Source organism: Drosophila montana, unplaced genomic scaffold (genome assembly GCF_035044405.1).
Source record: "Drosophila montana isolate Dmon_TW-CO22-7 unplaced genomic scaffold, ASM3504440v1 contig_3217_1, whole genome shotgun sequence".
NCBI classification, from domain to species: Eukaryota; Metazoa; Arthropoda; class Insecta; order Diptera; family Drosophilidae; genus Drosophila; species Drosophila montana.
In genome coordinates this window covers 785353-807851 of record NW_026998097.1, presented here as the reverse complement: position 1 = coordinate 807851, position 22499 = coordinate 785353, and the positions used below count along the sequence as shown (strand labels likewise).

General features: G+C 38.4%; 1 protein-coding gene across 5 annotated transcripts in view; it reads right to left on the bottom strand.

The window, feature by feature from the left end:
• Positions 1 to 2968: 2968 nt before the first annotated feature.
• Positions 2969 to 22499, bottom strand: part of AstC-R1 (Allatostatin C receptor 1) — a 179031-nt gene continuing 159500 nt past the window's right edge. For 3 of the 5 annotated variants that reach the window (XM_064689040.1, XM_064689043.1, XM_064689041.1), the window contains 2 exons: positions 17732 to 18384; positions 2969 to 4651 (listed from right to left, as the gene is read on the bottom strand). In XM_064689040.1, the coding sequence (XP_064545110.1) occupies positions 3035 to 4519 (1485 nt within the window). In that variant the 5' untranslated portion in view covers positions 4520 to 4651; positions 17732 to 18384 and the 3' untranslated portion in view covers positions 2969 to 3034. Of the gene's footprint in view, positions 4652 to 17731; positions 18385 to 18563; positions 18581 to 22499 lie in introns of those variants that run through there. The other 2 variants (XM_064689042.1, XM_064689044.1) reach the window with 2 other exon arrangements.

Here is a 22499-nt window from a genome sequence, read left to right as displayed (position 1 = left end):
CAGAAGAAACTCACACAATCCATGATATCTCAGTATCTACAAGGACGATTTTAATATCCTTTTGCCAGTTGATGGTCCTGCTCAATACAAATTATTAAACACTAGCAAGGATACAAGGATCTCTCATCCGTTTTTTTTTATATGCGATAATCAGGTGGATAAGAATCTTCTCTTAGAAGGACCTTCCGAAGGACCAACAGATTTTGTAGATTTAGCAAATCTTCTGTGACCAACCTCTAGCAAACACTTGAACTGCAATTTATAGTAAAATCCTTAAAAACCAAATTATAGTCCTGCCTGTTGCGAGTTTAACAAGTAAGAGGTTCTAGTCGGGAGCTCCCGACTAGGGGATACCCTGAACCCTCTTATTCGTATATACAACAAATGCAGCTCGCGCTACGCGCTCGTTTGCTTTAGTAGTAATAAAAATAAATTAAAAAAAAAAGTTCCCTTGGCAGGGATCGAACTCGTAACTGACCGCATTACTTGCTGCCGCCTCTAATCAGCAGCCACACCAGCCAAAAAAAAAAAATCGTTTCCTCGGCAGTGTTCGCAATCGTAACTGGCTGCGCTACTTTCCGCCGCTTGTACAATAGCAATTGCAATGATGTTGATAGAATTCAAAGGAGACGCGCATGAATGTGTGTGGTTACATGTATACGGAAATTCTTGGAATTTGCGCTTGCTGCTGCACGTGTTTGCAGGCCAAAACACATTTTCTTTCGTGTTTCTTAACCGATCTTGATGGAATTTTCAGTAGTAAATGACAATTGCATTTAAATTGTGGCCTAATAAGTTAGGCAATACAAATTGGTTTACTAACATGATTTATAGCTTTGGGCGATAGCTTTAAAATTAAAGATACTTGATATATATATACTGTTCTAGAAGCTACATGTCAAGTTTGGTGACTCTAGCTCTTATTATTTAGCAAAATTGCTCAAAAAACAGGATTTCGATATCGATTTTTATCGATAACTGGGAAGCGGGGCAACAAACTCGATCTGCGCATGGACTAGGAGGACCTACAGCTAAAATTTCATGTCTCTAGCTCTTATAGGTTCTGAGATCCTTGCGTTCATACATACGGACAGACGGACGGACGGACAGACAGACGGACATGGCTAAATCGACACGGCTGTTGATGCTGATCAAGAATATATATATACCATATGGGGTCGGAGATGCTTCCTTCTGCCTGTTACATATGTTTGCACAAATACATTATACCCTTTTTACCCATTTTCAATGGGTTCAGGGTATAAAAAGGCATGTTCCGTAGTCCTGAAGAATATCGCCGAGCTATGGCAAAAAAATTGTCCAGTTTAAAAATTTAGTTCTAGCTCCACCTTATCCTTGAACATTTTCGAGGGACATGTCGCGTTTGGATCACAAGTGCCCACACCATCGATCTGCATTCAAAATATGTGGATCTAAATATCCAGACATTTCCTTAGCGATCCACAAAACAGACCAAAAATCGATAGTTCATCCTCGTGAGAGTACAACAATATATCTGTGGGGTGCGGGAATCTTTGTCTCCAGAAAACTAATTAACTATTACTTGTCAGTTTACACTCGAATCAACACATTCAGATGTGAATTCTCTGCATTGCGGCTGTGTTTCTTTTTAATTAGTTGATTAGTTTCTCCAAGACGAATATTGTGATTTATGTACTGCATCATCCACTTGTGGTGAGTTTCAGTTAAATTAAATTACACCTGTGATTGACATTGCGGAACGTTTGACGCTTTGCTGATTGACCGCAAGACGAGCTCCTTTTGCGGCGGGACGACTGATAAATTGATTTTGCCAAATGTTGCGCCACGTTGAAGGTAAAGTAATTGTATACCATATTCCGCAGACCATAAGATATGCTTGTGGGCAGCCCAGGCCAAACTAAATGGCTAGACAAAGGAAACTACGTCGTTTATGCAGCACACCAACTACAGTGAAAACTCGCTTGGGCGGACAGTCATCTTCGGGTTAGGAGGAGTGTTTGCCAGATTTATAATATAATAAATAAATATTGTTTAAAATAAAATATCTTGTCCACAGCGGTGTCTGTATAATATGAGCGTCCGTTAGGCGAGTTTTCACTGTACACAACCAGTCAATGAGCAGCGCCCCATTAAGCCAAACAATTGTGGAGCAATCTGAAACGTGTGTTGGGAAAATCTGCTAACATCAGATGGCCGGCACTGCAGTGCGAATGTGCGACAAATCTGTAAATGCCGTGAAATATAAAACGTGACCCATGTACGCAGCGTATTAGGACCAAACAGGGTGGGGTAGAGACGGGGTATGCCAGAGTAACCAAGAGCAATATAGTGCATTTTTGCTTTGTACTGCATTTTGGTTGCGTTTCCTTTGCTGAGCCGGCCCGACTGTACCTCACGCCAGTTACTGTCCTCCCCTCGACGTTCAGTTCCCAATCTCTTGTGGTACTGTGACTGGCACTCAACATTTCATTACTGCGCTGATTGGATTACGTTGTTAATGCATTATATTTGTCCGGCAGGCTACGTGGAGTCCTTTATCTCTTGAGTTGCAGCGGTAGGGCAGCCACGGGGCTCCATATGTTGAAATAATACTTATATTTTTAAATTAGTATTTGTTTATACACTTAAAAGCACATTTAAATAATTTATTTAAACTTAATTCTATTACATTTATATGCTTTTGGCCTAATGCACCTTTCAAAGAAAAACCCCTTGAATTTAAATTTAAAACTTAGTTCTAATCTTAAATTATTGCAGAAAATTCGTCGTATTAAATATATTTGAAGTATTTCAGATGTGGTTAAAAAACTAAGAAAAGCTAAGGGTTTATGGTTGACTACTTGTGGGATTGATTCTCTTATAATACTGTTTGTGAGAAAGTGAAAGTTTCTACCACACACATATAGTAGAAAAAGTTAGTAAATATTTAAATGCCTAAGCTCATTAGTTTAACACAGTGCACACATACCTTCATACGTTTAATTAGAGCTTTTCTTTTAATTAAGTACACAATAAAACTTATTGACAAGTTTTAAAGATCCGTTTGCTGCACCAGGCTCGATCCACGCCGCGTCGTTGTGCAAAACGCCTCGTGCTGTTCGCTCAGGCAGATTATCAGATTCTCTGCCTCGGGCACCGTGGAGGAGCCGGGCACTGCCAATTTGCCATTGGAGCTACACGACTTTGGAGCATTTGTGGAACCAGTTTTTTCAGCTGTTGTCGTCGATGACGTGGTTGTCGATGAGTTGTTGTTGCCCACGTGAAGCGACAGAAGCGGCGGCTGTTGCTCCTGCTGCTGTTGCGGATTAGTTGTCAACAGACGTCTGGAGCCGCCACGGCGGCGACTACCCTGCTTGGTGAACACGCTGGGCTCGAGCTGCAGCTGGGCATTGATGTCCTGCTTGGTCATGCAGGTGAAGGCCTTGAAGAAGCTCTTGCGAAAGTTCTCGCTGAGAAAAGCATAGAGTATGGGATTCACCGCCGAGTTTGAATAGACCAGAGCGCCCAGCAACAAAAATATGAGTATCTCCAGCCGCGATAAATCACGCTGCGCCGGATTTGAGTTAATCAGCGCCAATTGGGACATCCAATGCGGCAGCCAGCATGAGATGTAGACTGTGATGACGGTCAGCACCAGACGGGTTACCTTACGATGGGCGCGACGCTTCTCCTTGGACTTGGTCGTGTGCTTGGGTCCCACCGAACGCAGCTTTCGGATGACCAAGTAATAGAAGCTGAGTATGAAGCACAGGGGTGTCGCAAAGCCCAGAAAGAAGGTATACAGGATGAAGGTGGTGCCCGAGTGCTTCTTGTATGCGTCTGGCCACATTATGTTGCACGAGTAGTTGATGCCATCCTCCTGCTCCACTGTGCTGGCATAAAGCATCACAGGCAGCATTAGCACCGCCGAGGTGCTCCATGCCAGCGCCGACACCAACTTGGCATTGTGTAGGGTGCGATAGCGCGGCGACGATATCGGATGGCATACAGCTAAATAGCGATCAGCGGACATGATCAGCAGAAAGATGGAGGATGTGAACGATGTTATCGAGGTGCTCACCATGTACGCCTTGCACATAAGCTCCCCAAAACGCCAGCTGCAAATGCGCATCGTGTAGAGCAGAAACGGTATGCCAATTAAAAAGCATTCGTCGGCTATGGCAAGATTAAGTATATAGATATTGGTCACCGTCTGCATTTTGGAGAAGCGCAATACAACATATATCACCAGCGTGTTGCCGAACAGGCCCACAATACAAACCAGACCATACAGCACCACCGTGAACAGATCCGCAAAGGAATTGCGTGTTGCAATGCAGTGCTGATAGGTGGGCAGATCCGTGCTATGAATGGAGCTGCCCGTCGCCGGGAAGTACTCGCTGGAGTGTGTGCTATAGATGCTATCATTGGGATAGTTATATGGAGCTGTGCTTGTGTTTCCTGTTAACAGCCACTCGGGCTGTGACTCCGTTGGGCTGCCACCGACCAAATGAAGGCCCACAATCAATAGCCACATGTTTGTCCTGAAAAGTTAATATTCTCTACATAAATACATATGTATATATAGTTTGTTGCGGTTTCAATCCTTATTGTTGTTGTGTCATTTGCAATCTTGCAAACATGGTCAGCATACGGTTTGTTATTTAGCCTGGAAAATAAATGTAAATTGCTCGTTAGACATTTTCCATTGAATCAACATTTGTGCAAGCCTCACATTGTGCCTGTTATTTTAAATACTATATATATTGCATATTTTTTAAGGCCATTGATTGTAGTCTAAACATAAACCATTATATTTATGACTTGCATTATTATGAAAGTTTCCTTTGGAAGTCTAGTTAATTGCATTAAGCTAAGGGCTCATCGGCATCTGTAGCTGAGCATATGGCATAAAAGATGTGTGTTGCAAAAATTATTATGATTCATAGCATTGATAACTATTAGCCCAACTTTTTAAATAGCGTTAGCTACTGCGGTCTTTGTCTGAGGCAATACTAACATAGAATTGTCAAAGCCGGAATCTCGTTTAGTTAATTTAAATTAATTACTTCATCAGATATATTAATTTTAAATAACGCTCTAAAAGCAACATTTTTGTTTTGAATATATGAAGGTTATTTTGATATTTAAAAATGAAAAGAACTCGAGCTACCATAGGAAGAGAAAATAAAATCTTTAAGCAAAATATATAAATATTCTTGTAAATTAAAAATTATGGTCATATTTAAATAGAGTGTATTTTAAAGCATTTCTACTGTAGGGGGACGGAATAAATAATAATAAATGCACTTTTGTTTTTGGTATTTCAATTTTTTTAATTAGTTTGTTTTATGATATCACTATTTCAAGTAAAAATCTCTAGAGATCTGAGAAATCTGTAAACTAATGTAAAAACTGATCTAAAAATGGCTTGCACAAAACTCGTTAACAAATTATTGATTTCATAACAAACTTCGGCGTCGGAATAATGTGCTATTGAGGCATCCCTTCTAGCACTGCTTCAACAGATTCCACAATTCAATCGCTCACAGTTTGAAAAGTTTCAAGTGCAACTTTGCCGTTGCTTTGATTTCTCGCCTTCAACTTTTGCTGAAATTCAGGGGAAAATAAATAAATCATTTGCCTCCAGCGAAATGCACAAAAATTGCGCGCAATTAACTTAGCACAAACACGCAATTTGTTTTGTTCAATCGAAGAAAAATTATTTGATGGCTTCTAAGAAATTCGATTTCTTTAATCAAATTTAAATTTAAATGGAAATTGAATAATGCATAATTTAACACTGGACAATAAGGTAAATGAAAAATGTGGTAATTGCTGTGCACATTGTTTTCATACAAACAAAGCTTAACGCACAAATATGCAAATAAGAGTTGAAAATTTTTTCTTTAAATATTCTTCGATTAAATTGCATCGCAGGCGTTAAGACAAACAGCATGGCGCGTGGCATTCTCAATAATATAAACTATATAAAACATATATTCATATATTCAAATACATGGATATGTATATTAGCTGCTTAGTTTTGGCACACCTGAAGTGGCCTTTAGTATCGATACTCAGCTCAATTTGCCTTGCATATTAGCGACAAACCAAACATTTTGTCTGAGGAGCATGTTTTGACTTGCAAATTAATTTGCGGCATATTTCACATTGCGTAAACATTGTAGCTATCTCGGGCCAATGCTGTCGATATCATGTGAACTAATTTCTGTTGTTCGGCTAAGCCAAATTAAAATAGCATTTGGGATTGGCAGGCAAGCCAATTTCAAGTGTTGTGGGTAAATATTCCAAGCCACAAGACACTATAGAAAGTTCAAACATTTAGATTACCCGTTGTCGCCTTAAGTTATGCAACAGAAAATTCAACTCTGCCTTTTGTCACAGTGCAACTAACTGAAAGTGAGAAAATTAAACAAAAATATTATCAAGCGCCAGCTAAACAATTGATTTATACAGAAATTTGTGCCATGCAAAAGTGTCCAGTGTATGTCATAAGGCTGTATGTACAGCCTCATATTTGGTGTGGAGTCCTTTTGTATCGAAACTAATTGGAAATATATGTATATGTAAACTTTATATGTGTATTCTGTTTTCTCGTTTAAAGGCTATTAAGGGGTGTTATTACTGAATGCTCCTCTAGGTACCTAGGTAAAAGCTAATGTTATATAGTATTTATATTTATGAAAAGCATTCAATCATCATCTTAAAGACTTCTGGAGACGCACTTAATTTGCTTGATAAAGGGTATTTTCTAGTCTTGATTGTTAAATTTAAAACTTAAATCGAAACTGAATAAATTGCCATGCATGTTGTTCTGCTTGTAACCTGATTGAAGAGGCAACCAACGAATTGCCTCGATATTCGGTTTTTCAAAAGCGTTTTAAATTTCACTGCTGCCGACACCGCCGCGCACTCTGGGCAATAAATCGCCTGCAATTGACGATAGCTGACGGTTCCGGGTGCGGCTGCAGGATTTTGTTGTGCAATCAATTAACGGCACGCTCAAAGGGGGTGCATTAAATAACCATGTTAAAATTTTTGACATTCCTGTTTTTTTTTTTTAATAAATTAAGTATTTATGCGAAAGTATTTTCAATTTGCATTGCCAACAAATTCAGTTATGATAACAGGTTAGTTTCGTATTACATGCAGGATAATCTTGATTATGTTTTTAAAGAGAATATTTCAACTATTTTCAACGGAAATGCAAAATCACTTTTCATAGAATTATGTATATAATTTTAGTTTCATTGCAAACAGGAGTAGAGTGGAAAAACTGCGCGTGTTTGTTTAGGGAAATATATTTATATTCATAAAATTCTGAGAGTTAAGAACTAAAATGCGATTTTATTTACGATTTTGCTTTTTTCACAAAAATAATATAAATAGTTTAAAAAAATAAAACTCCAAATCTTTTTTAACATACTTAAATTTATGGACGGAGAACATGATGTTGCTTTGCCACAGACAATTAAAAATAGAATTAAATTGTTGTCGCAAGTTTATAGACTAACTAGGTTTGACAGCATCGCGATAGCGAACGTTGAATTAAGTCATGAGTTTTATGCTCGCAACTGTAGGTAATTGGGCAGCTTATGTACCTTCCCGTCCGTATCACATTGCTACTGTGCTGTGTGTTGTAACTGGTTTGACAGTTTGTTGAAGGGTTTTAACAGCTTTAGTTTTACACCTGTCTCCGCGTTGTTTTGTGGTATATCTGCTATCGCATTGGTATCTGTTGAATGGTGTTTTGCCTTTATGGTGCTATCAAATGGCAAAGTGCAGGCAACGTTACCCGCTGCTGTTGCAGTAATTGTTGCTGTTATCTGCAACCGCAATTCGGGCACAAATGGCAACAGCCCTCAGCTGAACACACGAAGAGGGTGCGGCTGTGTGAGCTTGAGCGTGTGCGTGTGCGGGTACGGTCTAAGCTTATTTGCAGGACTGTCCACTACACTTAGCACATTGGCTGCCATTTGACAGTCAAATAGAACATGTGCTGCAATCATTGCTGCACTTTTGGATTCCAGCTGACGAGAGGCAGCTTCAAGTGGCCATTTTTGGGTGCTGACTCAGGCAGTGCCAGACCACAGGAATGTTCAACTGCAGCTCCCTTCGTAGCTGTCAACGTCGTTGTTGTTGTTGTTGTAAACTTGGTCCCTTGATCGCATTTTGTGTGATGCGCTTATTAAAAATTTATGCACTTTATGAGAGTCACCCTTGCTCCGTTACCAACTCCTAGTCTGTGGCAAAGTCGTATGCGGTGCAGCTTGTGTCTGGACACTGGCTGGTAATGTTGCTGCTGCGCATGATGATGTGGCGAAGGGCTATAAAGCAGCAGTTTAACTTGGAAACATGCACCAAAGCAGCGCAGAGCTGTTAAAGCGGAAAAACTATCGCATAAGCCACAGCAAAGAGCACTAAATGTTATTCCTTGGTCTCGCAAGAGGTATATCAGGATAAGTTTCGAGTTTATCTTAGTCCTTATTCACAATAACTGAGTTTTACATTTGTGAAAATTATCTGTCTTTTATCAATACGCTCAAGAATTGCTTTTTTTAATTCTTTCTAAAGCTATATAGAGGCGATATCTATAATTAAAAAAAAAATAATTTCGCAACTTTAAAGCTATATTGATAAAACTTAATACCTTCTATAATATTATTTCCAACTAAACACGTTAGCAATTGAATTACTTAGTATTCTATTGTTATTTTCTGCTGGTCTTAATGGTTGTTAAGTTCTCTGATTTGAACTCTTCACAATGATTTGATTGAAAAGTAGTTTTAACTTCTAAGTGCGCAATTGATTGATTTGATTTATGGACCACAGCGAAGAAACTTAAAACTGAAAAGTGTGCACTTAATTAATTAAAAGTTTGTATAAAACTTCGTCATTACCAACTACTCACTCCTCGCCGCAGAGGGCTTAGCTTAGGTGAGGGGGAGGTGGACTTCATTGGCACACACTAAAAAGTTGCAAGTTGCTGCACGCGTGCGGATAATGCCACAAATTTAGAGTACAGTCCGCAGAGCAAGTTTAACAGCGTGGCAAATTCTATTGCTCTCAAAAGACATTGTGGGGACTGGGCAGGATAATCGAGGAAAGGAGACAGGCTGCAATTGCCGGGCAGTCAACAGCTTGGCAAATGTTTAGCTGCTTTCTAGTGGCCGGAATACACGACGAGGCGGCAAGTGAGGCGTAAAATTTTTGGATAAACAACAAGTACAACAATACATAAACAACAACAACAAATACACGCAAACACACACGCACACCCTCAGGAGTAAGAGTTTGCAAATATGGCTAACAAATTTGCATGCGGACCTTCAACTCCATCCATACACCCTAAAACATACAACACCCAGGCAACATGTTGGGCTGCATGACAAGTGCACTTGGAGTGGGCTATGTTTATGGAGTGTGCGGCCTACCGAGTGTAGAGTGCAACATAAACAAAAGCCAATGCGTCCTTTCAGAATCCCCCTGTCTCAACTTCTGTCTCGCTCGCCTTTTCTCTCTGTTTGCCAAATGTTAACCGCACTTAATCTTTGGGACACCTTTGGTTAGGATGTGCTACTCTGCTGGCCTCTTGATAAAAACAAAATACAATTCGCAACTTAGTTTTACTGATATACTAGAACTCTTTAGACTTAAATGTCAAATAGGTTGTTGGCCAGAGAAAAATGATTATATTGTTACATTTTACAAGCTTAAAGTGTTTGCACCTGAAGTTGTCATGCTTACATCCTTGCAGAGGGCGTTTTGGGTTGGTCATGAATTGCGTAATGTATAGATGCAGACATCTCCGAGTTTTTGTATACAAACACGGGCCGACTGTTTTAACTTAAAACAGACTTTAATATATTTTCAGCCCAGTGGGTGGTAAATTTGGGCCTGCATACATACATACTTCCATTCAATAAAGTTCATTAGACACAACACAACACCAATGTCAAAGCAGGCAAGTCCGAAGCTGTTACTTAAATTCATGAGAATCGCATAGGGGGGCAAATGTTTAAGATTTCGTTATTTTTTTTTTTAATTTGAAACGCAGCGGGAAACGAACTTGGTTTACGTTTATATTGGAGATCATACATGCATTATTAACATACATATACATATGTACATACATATATTAATAGGGTTAAAGGTATTTACTAAGATACATTCATGCATATACACATTAATATAAAATTGGAGTTTACTAGATGTGCAGGATATTCTGTTTAATTAAAATGTATAATCAAATTCAATAGAATTATTTTGGCGCCGGTTGAAAAGTTGTCTCTTTAGTATACATCTTTATCTATGTATATCTATATATATATCTATAAATGTATGATATTGTTTCCAACTTGAAAGGGTAGCTTTAAGTCAGATGGTGTCTTGCATGTTTTGTTCCCGTTGCGGTTGTACCTCGTGTTACTTTACAGACATCCCAATAATCGGGCAGAGAGAGCCTTTATTCCCTGCTGCCCAGTAGCAGAGGACATTGTTAGTTAGTACCCATGCTGCCCGAGCAATTATGTATGTGAGGACTTTCACACATTGTTAACCGACTGCAGTCAAGTCTAAGTTGTGAGAGTCCTGCGGTTTTTACCATTACTCTGCCGGACTGCTCATTTTATTTATGGTGCTCACCCAGCTACACCTCAACTCCCACCCTCCCACGCACCCTCATATATCATAGGCAGTGGCTTTTGGCTTTTAACAGACACATTTGCGCACACATTTGCACCTTTTGTCGGATAACGAAATGAAACCCAAATTTAGCTTTGGCCACCCTTTGATGTGGCTGGCATTGTTGCTGCCTTTGTGGGTTAGTGGTTTCAACTGCAGGCTTAAGCCCGATATATCCCAGCATTGTTCATTGTTCTATGGCCTCTTACTCCATGGCGTATTATTCTGAGGTGGCTGTGAGAGGTGCTGCTGAGCGTACCAAGTGATTTATCAGTGGAACATTAACGGAACATCCTTTGCTGAGCAGGAAACATTTTGCCATATTCAAGGTTTTAATGGACCTGCTAAATTTGTCAGTTATCAGAAGTTATGGAATACTAATTCACTTGCAAAATTACTCTGTGAGGCAAACTAATAATAAATAAAATTTATTTCGAATCGGGTTAAGTTTACGAGCTAAAAGTCTATTAAAAGATTAGTGAGACTCGACAAAAATACTATAAATAATTTTACTTCTCATTTTCTTGTTAACTTGTTTATTATTTCCTAAGAATTCTTACTTCAGGCAAATTTTGCCCCAGTGCAAATCCCATCTCTCATATAAATTAATCCGTTCTAGGATAATTAGCACCAGCAACAACTAGGACAACATGGTTAAAGTTAGAATTTTGTGGTACGATTTAAGGAGCTTAACGAATGCATCCCCCGCGGTGCACTCTACGGTTGTGTGCTTGTGTGCGTGTGCGTGTGCGTAATGCCAGTCGGACCCCCACATAACGCAATTTGCATAAATTAGCAGCAATATATTGCCACGCCCTCGGCCTAATAGCCGCCCGTCTGCTGGTTATGTTTATTGTTCACGGCGCACGGTTCGATAGTTCCGTTCGAAAATTTTAACACCATTTTTGAAACTATCTTCCATAATTGAGCGAAGCGCATTCAATCCATATGTTACACTGGCCTTAAATTGACGACTGGTGGGCGTGGCACGCGGTTGAGCACGCATACATAGTTTGCAACAATGTAAAAGCTTTTGTCATTCGCCTATTTTGGTTTCTATGACTTTGACAAAAGCGAAAATTTAGACACGTTTTAATTGGATGCTGTTGAATTTAAACATTGTGTTATAGTTGACAGCTCTTTGGTTGGCTTTGTTTAAGGTTTAGTGGCGATGGCTTTGATTTTATGGTTTTTGCATTTTTCGGATAGTACAATATTTTGTTATGCGCACAAAGTATTACGTGTTTTATGATTGTTTCAAATTAATGCAACTTTGCAGTACAAAGTTTTCATACATTTCCCAACTATTTTAATGTATTTACATTTTGTAACTTTTATATTTTAGTTAGTTATATGTAAACGTATAAGCTCATTAACTTTTAAATTATGTTTCTAAAGTTTTAACTTCTGTAAATAAATTCTTTATTTGAGATATGCAATTTTTGTTTGTTTTTCAATACAAATATCTGCAAAATGAATCATATGCATTGAGTATTCTTTTGCTTTTTGCTGTCTTATCAAATAGATTGCTTTGATTTCCGTTTCAATGAAACTTGCTTCGAAATGTTATTTACCTATTTGCAAATATTATTTCAAGTGTAATTATCGGACTGGAATAAACAGGAAAAATGCTCGGCACGTGGCGCCTTTTATGTTGTCCAATGCCCACCTGACTGTCTATCTCTCTGTCTGTCTCTCAGTCGGCCTGTCAGCCAGTCAGTTCATCAATTTGAATTTATGCAGTGTTGATATTTACAGCTGACTCAACATCAAACAAAAATATATATAAATAAATCGAAATCAAATCAAGCGATAGTCAAAGCAAATTGTCCAGTTCGAAAGTCGTTTGACGCTTGGCAAGAAATGCAATTAGCAACATGAATGGCCCATTAATTATAATGGCAACATATGCATTGTTGTTGTTCTTGTTGTTAATGTTGTTTTTGTTGTTGTCGTGGTTATTGGTGTTGCTCAATGGCGCTCGGTCAACAATGCTTTCATGCACTTAGTCAGCCATCGGCGTTATTTATTCATTTAATTATGACAGTCGGCCAAGTTTGTATACCCAGCAATCGATTGGCCGAAATTGGGAATATTTAATTTGACGCACAATGTTTATGTCACAGTTACAAGTGGCTGATAATGAAAATAAACAAAAGGTACTGTTAATTCTTCTTATAAATAATTATTAGCTACACTTTTCTTTTTTTTCAATTCATTCAACTATCTTTGATTTTGTTTGATTATAAACTCCACTTCAGGAAAATGGAAATTTTTCCTTCTAAGTTATATATTTATTACCCATAATTATTTCCAATGTATTTAAGGCAATTGAATATCACTTTAATGTAATATTTAGATCATTTTGTATATTGTGTGTTTCATGAATATCTATTTTAGTTGGCAGCTAATCAAATTATGAGTTTTATCAACTGAATTAAATCCAATACATACTAATTTTTAATTTTTGTAAGGATATTTTGTAGTCGATTTCCATTAATTTTTCCCCTTTTTTGTTTATCCAATTTGTGCATTCAGCTTTGTTGTTTGTGTTGTTTGCTTTTTCTCACATTGCTCATTGAAGTATTTTTAATATTTGTAGCCATGACCAACCTAGACAATACACTCAATACCCTCTTCTACTACTCCCTGTAGCCATTTGTTGTTCAATTATTTTATGAGTTCATTTAAGCAGAAGCAATGAAAATACGATGTACATCCAATTTAAATTGATTACTTTACAGCAGCAGTCAAGCGTGCAGTGAGAGCGGGCAAAGATGGCAGCTCCCAGGGAGGGCTACGAGTGACGCCTGTACACATACATCCATAATATAATGTATTGACGCTCAATTAACACTAAATCATGCCATTAATTAATTGATATTTTTTAATGACAGCACAAACAGTGCTGCACAACTGGTATCATATCAGCGCTGCACACCGATGTTGGACTCTTTTCCTTTTTTTTTTTGGTTTCATTCCAGAAAATCTAATCAATAATGACTAAGTTGACGGAGGGACTCTGTATGTCACCTCCATTTCATGGACAATCATTCATTTCGTCATTGGGTCGCTAATTGAATTGCGAAATCGAATCGGAAGCGGAACGAAATTGATCGCATGAGTCATATGTACAGTGGGAATGCGGTCTAGGCCCGCATTTCAGATGAAAACTAATCGAACTATATAATAACTGACACAACTAATGGAGTATTTATTTGATCAGGATTTCATGTGATTGATTAGCTAAATTTGGCGCTATATATTGAAGCACTGTATCAAATACAAATTATAGTAATTTACCAAGCAAGAGCTGTGATAAGAATCACTACGTTTAGATAGTTTTAATACAAATATATTGGGTTGGCTTGATTCCCCAATATGGCACTGAGTCACCCGACTGTTGGGCATTCATTATCATCATGTAACCCTTTGTTGTTTATGGTAATATTTTTTTCAGTTTTGTTATGTGACGAGCACTTTGCCTGGCTTTTCAGCTACGTTTTTTTTTCCATATTTTTTTGTTGGCTCTATTGTTGTCGCTGCTTCGCTTTTGTCGTCATTAACGTCAGCCTGGCGTTGTTTAATTTGAACATTAATCATGGCAACGGGCTGGGAGTTCTATCGTAACTGGATACAGTTGCAAACTGCAGCGTTGGGTGGTGCAAATGGTTGACGACAACTTGATGAAAAAGTTGTGGCAAGTTTGAAGGCGAAACAAAAAAAAGAAACCTGCATAGTTGGTTTGGCTCTGCATGTGCAGGCAGGTGCAACAACGGGGGACATAATGTTCACTGTGCACTGGCATGACTTGAAGAATTCTTAGAAATTTGTTTTAAAAATGTTGACGTTCCCCACATGCTTATTAACCACAAGAGATCTTAATATTGTAAAACTATTTCCATTTCATTTTTAGAGAACTTTGGCACTGAAATGCTTCATTCCAGTGACTGACTCTAAGAATCATAATAGGAAGCAGTTCAGTGTGCTCGACTTGGATTTTTTCTGTGAATATATTATTTCAAACTACGAAATAGAAAAACAAATTTACGATAACTTGGGTTCTTTTACAGAAGGACTCTTCTAAAGAACATTAATTCTGTAATACTTTTTAAATCAATTTAAGAAATAATTTAATTAGGAATTAAATTTCAAAAATCATTGAAGCAAGTTCCTTAAAGTAACTACATAAAGTTAGTCTCCGTTTCGTATGCATAAGAATCTCTAACATCATATTTTAAGTGCCACACGTGAAGAAAAAATCTTAGAAAATTTTCTGCTCTTCGCTTTTCTGTCTGGCAAAGGTTTTTGTTAGCTTTTTACCAACACTTTTAATACATATTTTTGGCTTCTTTGCTTTTCTTGCCATCGTTGTTTGGTTATGCTAAAAAATATAAAACAATGATGGCGAGGAAAGCAAAAATTCTACTTTGTTTTTGCATCTTTTCCAAACACTCTGTTGCCACTTTAGCACATGGCAGCTTCTACCCTTCAAGGAACCCTTTCAACTGTGAATAAGTCATTTATTGAGGGTTTTATAATCAGTTGGGCCGAATATCTATTGCATTCTCATTACTTCTCATTACTTGTCTATCGTCTAATACATTATTGGCGTCTGGGTGGTTCGTGACTCATTAATTCGGACAAGTAGACCATGTTGAAATGTTCGCCTTGAAAGTTAACGGCTGTATTCCAATATGCACAGCTGGATATGATTTAGCTAAACCTCTTTGCTCCCTTCCTCTAGATTCCGGCTGCCCTTATTTGCGCTTGCGTTGGCTGCATTGCAATTTTCATTCACGAGTCGCAACTAATTGCAGTAGCTCGAATGTGCTTATCTTATCTAATTGCCCTATATCCGATGCCGAAGCTTTAATACATAATAGTTCAAGTATATCATTGCCGCTGCCACGTGCAACGTACCCTACAAATCCCGTTCATAGATCGGTTTAAAGGTCTCCTTGTAATTAATTGCAAAAGTTTCTGCAGTGGGGCAAAATTTCAAAAGTTTTCAGCAGCAGCTTTGAATATCTCATTAACTGTCGGCGGGTGCAACCGTTAAATAAGTGATGAGTACCCAAAGTGCTTATTTGACAAATAATATATATAAGTACATGATATACTGGTTAAAATTATAATTAATCTGCAGACTAGGCTCATGAAGAAACACAAGAAACTTAGGTGGAATAATAAAGGGAACGGAACTGTTTTGCATTGTGAATGTAACCTGTATTCCAATGTTGGAATTGTTTTTCTATCCAGATTTTAAATGAAAAAATTAATTAATATATTATCGATCCTATGATCCATATTTCGGATTAAATTTTTCTCCTCAGGAATAATTTTTACAAAAGTAAAAGAATGTAAAATAAAATCTTGTTTCAGTATTTGCGGAACCAGACTCTAATCTGGTAAGACTTGGGAAACTCTATAAAAAATTAAACACCATCTCAACTAGGAAAACATTTTTCTAGCCCGGTTGTTCAATGTTTTCAGCATCATCTTAAAACGTAAGCATTCGTTTGACAAGAACGGAAATTTTGTCACTTTGTTTATTTATTTGCGTTGACTATTTGCCTGATGCGGAAGTGTGGATGAAGGGGGGGGGAGGGGTTTACGGCAGGCGCCGGTTTCATCAAATTATACGCATTTGCTATGCACTTTGTCAGGCAGATTTGAACCCTGGAATTTGGCTTTCAGGTTCGTTGAAGTGTGGTCTTTGGTTTTTTTACCCCGAGCTGCTGTCGATTGTAGCCCGCATTTACTTGTTACCCTGTACCGATTCGATGGGTTGTTTAAGTAAAGGTACAAGGTTGTGCATATAAAGATATGTTCTTGATCAGCATCTATAAGTGAGTAGTTTCTGGCTGTCTGTCCATTAACATATTTGAAGTGTAATTTCTTCTTCTAGATATTAAGCAAACGAATTGCACTAAAAATGTTTGGATATACAATGTTTGCCATTTCCTTGTGTCGCATAGCAATTGGATATAAGGCATCTGTTGGTCGTCCACACTTAACTATTGGTTTCTTACATTTTATCACATCATTTGCACTGAAATGTTCATGTCTGTTGTTCCTTTTGTCATGTCCTAAGTCCTGTATGTCCCGGCTCAAAAAGCATATCCAAATGGCAGCCAGTCAGTCGTGATGGAAGGAAACATTTTGGTTGCAATGTCCTCGTGTGTGATGGTGTCGATTGTCGGCATGGGAGTGGGCGCGCAGCCTTGGCAGACGTTAAAAGAAATCTGTCTGACAAATTACATGCGTAGCAGCTGCTGAATGCTTCGTTGGGCCATGTCGTCCTTTTTGCTGCTATTTCTACTGCTGCTGCTGCTGGTGATGTTGCTGCTCCACATTTGACTCAACCAACGACCAGCAACCATCAGCCGGGAACGCGTCACTCAGTCTGTCTGTTTGTCTGTCAAGAGGAGTGCAACGACTTTCTAGCTGAATGTGGCTTCGGTTTGGTAAATGGGGCTAGTTTTTTACAAGTGCGGCTTGCTGAACTCAATAAGCTGATAAGCATGTCGAGTAGCTACCATTACTATGCCAGGATGAAGCAAATGTTTGTTTGCTTTGGGGCAAAAATTGTGAAAGGATTTACCTAGTTTTATAAAACGAAATATAATTTTTATATTTCCAAATTTATTTTAAAACCCAATCAGTATATTTTTAAAATTTAATCCTTTATGGAGAGAGCCTTTTGTATTTGTTAAAGCCTTGATCAGCTACTTGTACTTACTACACAGCTACTACTACTAATATTTCTATTCCTACTACTAGTATATTCTAGTCTACTCCTACTACTAGTATATTCTAGTCACAAGCAGTTTCCACATCATCATCTGATTCGCAGTGCTTTACCCTCGCATTCAACAGTTATAAATTGTAATGCGTACAAATTGTAGCTATCTGATAAATTCCAATGCACAGGACCCTTCCAAAATGGCATTTTTATTGTTTGGCCAATGGCCAAGCTCTTCAACACTCCCCCCCACTTGTACTACTAGCTTAAGATACAAATGTATCTGATGCTTACCATTATTATGCGACGCCAGTTGCCGCCTTGGCACACGGCCCATCTTCGTGTCGGGCTGTGGACTCCGTTCTGAACAATTCCCAAACAGCACGCACTTTTTTTTTTTGTTGGATAGTTTTGAGGTTCTCAAAATATTTGGCAAACGTTTCTGTGATTTCTCGAATTTCCCGAATTTCTCTGTTATTTTTCACTGTCTGAATTATTTGTGCTGCTGCCTGCGTCCGACTGCCTGCAGAATTGTTTGTTTATTTTCGCAGCGTTCTGCTAATTTATATTAGCGCTGCCAGCGTCGTCGTCGTCGCCGTCGCAGTTTTGGCAAATCTACGCACTGTTGCTTTGGGCCGCTTTACGCTTTACGCTGCGGTCAGTTCGGGTCGCTGCGATGCCAATGCCAACTGCACGTTTCGGGTTTGTTTTGCATACTGCGCGCCGCAGTTGCCGGCGAATGTTGTTGTGGTGCATGTGACGCCCCCGATTGCAGAGCTGCCGCCCCGACAGCGCAGCCTCGTGTTGGCTCGGCAAATTGGCCAGATGTATGCTCGTGTGTTGTTCATCTGCTCGTGCGTTTTCTCTTTCTCCTCGTTGCTGCTGCTTGCATGAGTCGCACTGCATTTCCACTGAGAAAAATAGTTTACTGGGTAATTTAGGTGCATCTGAAAAAAATACAAATTATTAAAAGGCGTTTAAAATCTTGTTGTATATTCGTTAGTGCTAAACTATTTTAATTTATTTCCTGAAGCTTCTATTTCAACTATAAGAAGTCTTAGAATTATATTTATTATTAAAGAAGCTATTAATATTTGGAAAATAGCTGATCCTATAGTATTCCTACACTCAAAATACTTTTTCTTAATCTTATAAAATCGCCATAGCAAACAAAATATTTTCCCTTGCATATTTTAGGATAATTTTTCTAAATATAAGAAACTAAAAAAAACAAAATTCGAAAACTAGATGTTTTTTAAATTTACGGACATTTTTTTTATAGTTCATTGCAATTTCACATAGGATTTTCTCACTTGCCAAATGAAATATAACTGAAATACAAAATATAGCAACAAGAAAATTCCAATTATATGATTATAAACTACTCCAATATCTAAGGGCCTTACTGCAGGACACAGAACCAGCCAAGTCGTATGATTTATTGTATTAGTTAGTATAAAAGGGTCACGAGATTTGTTTTTACTTTGGTAGTCTTTAGCTCTTGCCGATTATTCTCAGTGTTCCAACAATTAATGGCACATGGCTTGTTATTCTCTGTCTCTCTTTCGCAGTCATCCATTTGACCTGCTGCTCTCTTATACTCACTATATAAGTAATATTGCCGGCAAACTTTCACTTTCGCTGGCAGTTTTGCTGTTAACTTTACAGTGGCCTGTTAACCGGCATCAGAACTGTTAGTTTTGTAGGACATTTGTTGATTGCACATTGATTAGATGCAAACTGATTTGGTTTACATGTGGTTGCTTTCAGCTGTGGGACTCATTAGTCTGATTCAATAGGTGAATTATTCTAAATATCTGCTACAGCATATTAATTTTTAATTAAAAATCAGGATTGGGCCTTGCATTCAATTGCGACCAAATGACTTCCATTGATATCTGGGATTTACCTTAAATTCTCTATAAACCGGTTTTTTGTTTTATTGTTTTAATATCTTGGATAAAGTTATAGTTGACTAGTTTGGGCAGACTAGTCTGCATAGAATTTCAGATATTGAACATATTATCTTCTTTTATAGGTTAAAATTTAGAGAATTTGCTTCAGTGTAAAAGTAGAGATTAGAGAGAAGGCGTTTTCTTAGAATTTGGTTTCAAAGTAATTTAGAACCTATAACATTTATCTAGTAGCTTGTTTGCCCAACTTTTTCCAAACCAAAATAATTTCCATGCGAAGCAAAGGGATTATTTTTTGTTAGCTATTGGTCTAAAAGTTTGACTAGGGCAGCAGGAAACCATAACAGAAAAGCGAACACAGCGAAGTCCAGAGATTCAAACAACACCCAGAAGAGATAGCGTCGAAAATATGGCAACTGTCCTTTGAACTACGCCTTAGTTCGCCTTTTGAGCAAAACTTTTAATCCTTCTGGCTGAACTTCCGACACCCTTTGTCTGCTCGTATTCCTGCTAGCCTCTTTTACTGCTGGGCGTAGAACTTGCATCCTGCAATCCTCTAACGCTGACACTGAAAAGTGCTTAGAGTGCACTGGCAACAGGCCCTCCGGTTGAGCTGTTTATTGTGTTTACAACGGACTCTTAAGGCTCGGGTCTGGGGGCTCGGAGCTTGGGGCCTGGACTCGAACTCAAATTCAACCCGTTTTGGTCTAGTTGCAGTTAAATTCAGAAACTTTAATTAAATTAAGGCCACAACTGGTTGGTTGGTCAACTGTTCTGAATTGTCGGTTCCGCAAATTAAATTAAAAATGTTTTCGTTTGAGCTATGCTCAAAATTTGCTAAATGTCTTTTATTGAATTTACTGAAGCCAAAGAGGAGAAAGTGGAAGCAATATTGACCATTATTGTTGGCTTTCTGCTCATTTGTCAGTTGCCCAGCCTGGTTACACTAATTAGCGCAATTAACAGGCTCTGTTTCTAGGCCATTTTCTACACTTTCAAGTAGACTTTACATTTATCAATTAAGAACCAAAGTTTTCTAGGTTTATGCAGTTGTCATAATGTTATAATGAATTTCTTAAGTAAGAAAGAGCTCTTTGAACCTATTGAAAACTTTTAAAGGGTGTACTTAAAGCATAAAATGCTGAATTATTCAAATTATTTAAATAGAACCAAACAACAGAGCAAAAATTGAATATTGGTTGGCTACGAAAAGTTGTTGATATTTTAAACAAAAGTTTACGTGCGGTTTGAAAGGACGTCTGAGAATGCAGACAAGGCGGATGCCAACGCCTTTTCAGCACTTTATGGTCTACACCTACATATATGGGCAGTTTTTTTTTTGGCATTTCAGTCGAATGCTCCCTCTCTCTCCCCTGCCTCGTCTCGTCTTGGTGTTATCAAAAGTTTTCGACAAGTTTTATGGTAAATTTAGTTTAACAAGAATTATGCCTGCGTGGGTTAAACTTAAAGTCATTTGCAAATATATATTTGAATATATTGAGTTTCGCCTTAAAAACCTACGTGAATACGAATTGCCAGAATCATTTCGCATGAACAAGTAATTAATTGGAAAGTTATTAATGTCAGAAATTACGTGTTCATGCGAATGATATTAACATCTCTTTCATATGCTAACAAAAGGTCGCCCCTTTTCAGCCAGTGGTATTTGTGGTTATTGAAAATTGCTTTTCCCGAACAGTTAATTAACAATCGGTCGCATTGTAAACAACATAGGGCTCAAAATTAAATTATGCTAAATAGGTCGCATTAAATAGTTAGTTCAATCTTAATGTGAGGCCCTGCAATATATGTTATGTCTGTAGTATTATTTTTATTGCCAGCTTTTTGTTTACGAATCTTGCTCTGCCTACATGAAAATTTAAGTGCACATAAATGTTGCCAAAAAAATGCATAATAAATAAAAACATTAATGTTGACCATAATATATGAGCGAAAATAATTACGCGTTGTACATTAATTAAATTGGTTGGCCCCACTTTTTGGGGCAGACATAAAAAGTAGATGTTGCACATACACATGTAAATTTACTAAGTGTTTAGTGTGTTGCACGAATTTATGGCGACAGCTTGTAATTGAGTCATGAATTTTATAAATTATGCTGCATGTGAATTTGCATAAATATTAATTAGGTATGTAAATAATTGAACGCCATGGATATTTGCATTAAAAATGTGTGAAAATGATTTAAGTGCATTAAAAGAAGCTACGCAGCAAATTCTAGAGTCTCTTAGCTTGTCAATCAAATCTGCGACGCGTTGTCTGGTTGTCACCCGTCGCTTGTTTAGATGCAGCTGCAGCTGCAGCTGCAGATGGAGAGATGAGTAGATGCCTCTGAGGCGGAGATGGATGTGTGTGCCGGCGGTGCCGTTGGCTGTCAAAAAATGATTGACATGCACAAGTGAATGCTTCTGTTTTTGCCAAATGAATGTTGACCGAAATGCGACAATATATAGAGAGTGCCAGCGGGTTGGGGAAGCAGTTGACCATAAGCACGCCCACCCGGGCTACCAAATAGCACGCCAAACGATTTGCATTTACCAGGCACATGCTTTTTGCTTACTTTGGTGTTGGTTCATTGCACTGCTCGTGCCTCTAGTCGCCTGGTCTTTGGTGGGCATGGTTGACCCGACTGTCCTCCCAGCAGTTAGCTGATGTTTTATTTAAGTGCCTGTGGATATGTATATGTGGGCTGTCATCCACATTGTGCAAATATTCAGTTCTTGTTTGCCCAAAAGTCCGGCAATTGTCGTGGCACTCGCGTCAGCTCAACGCTCGCGCCATATAAATTCATCCAGTTCCACTTTCGCCCGATGAGTCATGCCACATAAATCACGAAAACTCACTTGTCAATATTTATTTTATTTCGCATTTGCCGCCGCTGTTGCTTCTTGACGGCCAACAGAGCGTGAATGACAGTGGCATTGTACGGCCTTTTGTGGCGTCTTAAAGGGACAAGTTTGAATAGACTCCAGATAGTCTGTGAGGTAGAATATCATACGGAACGAGTTCTACACCTCAATTGGGGACTATTAGTTAAACGCCAAGATACTTATTTGGCACAATTGCCAAAATTGAGCAGACTAAGCGGCTTATACTCTAATGTTCGCCTAGTTTCGTAGTAGTCACAG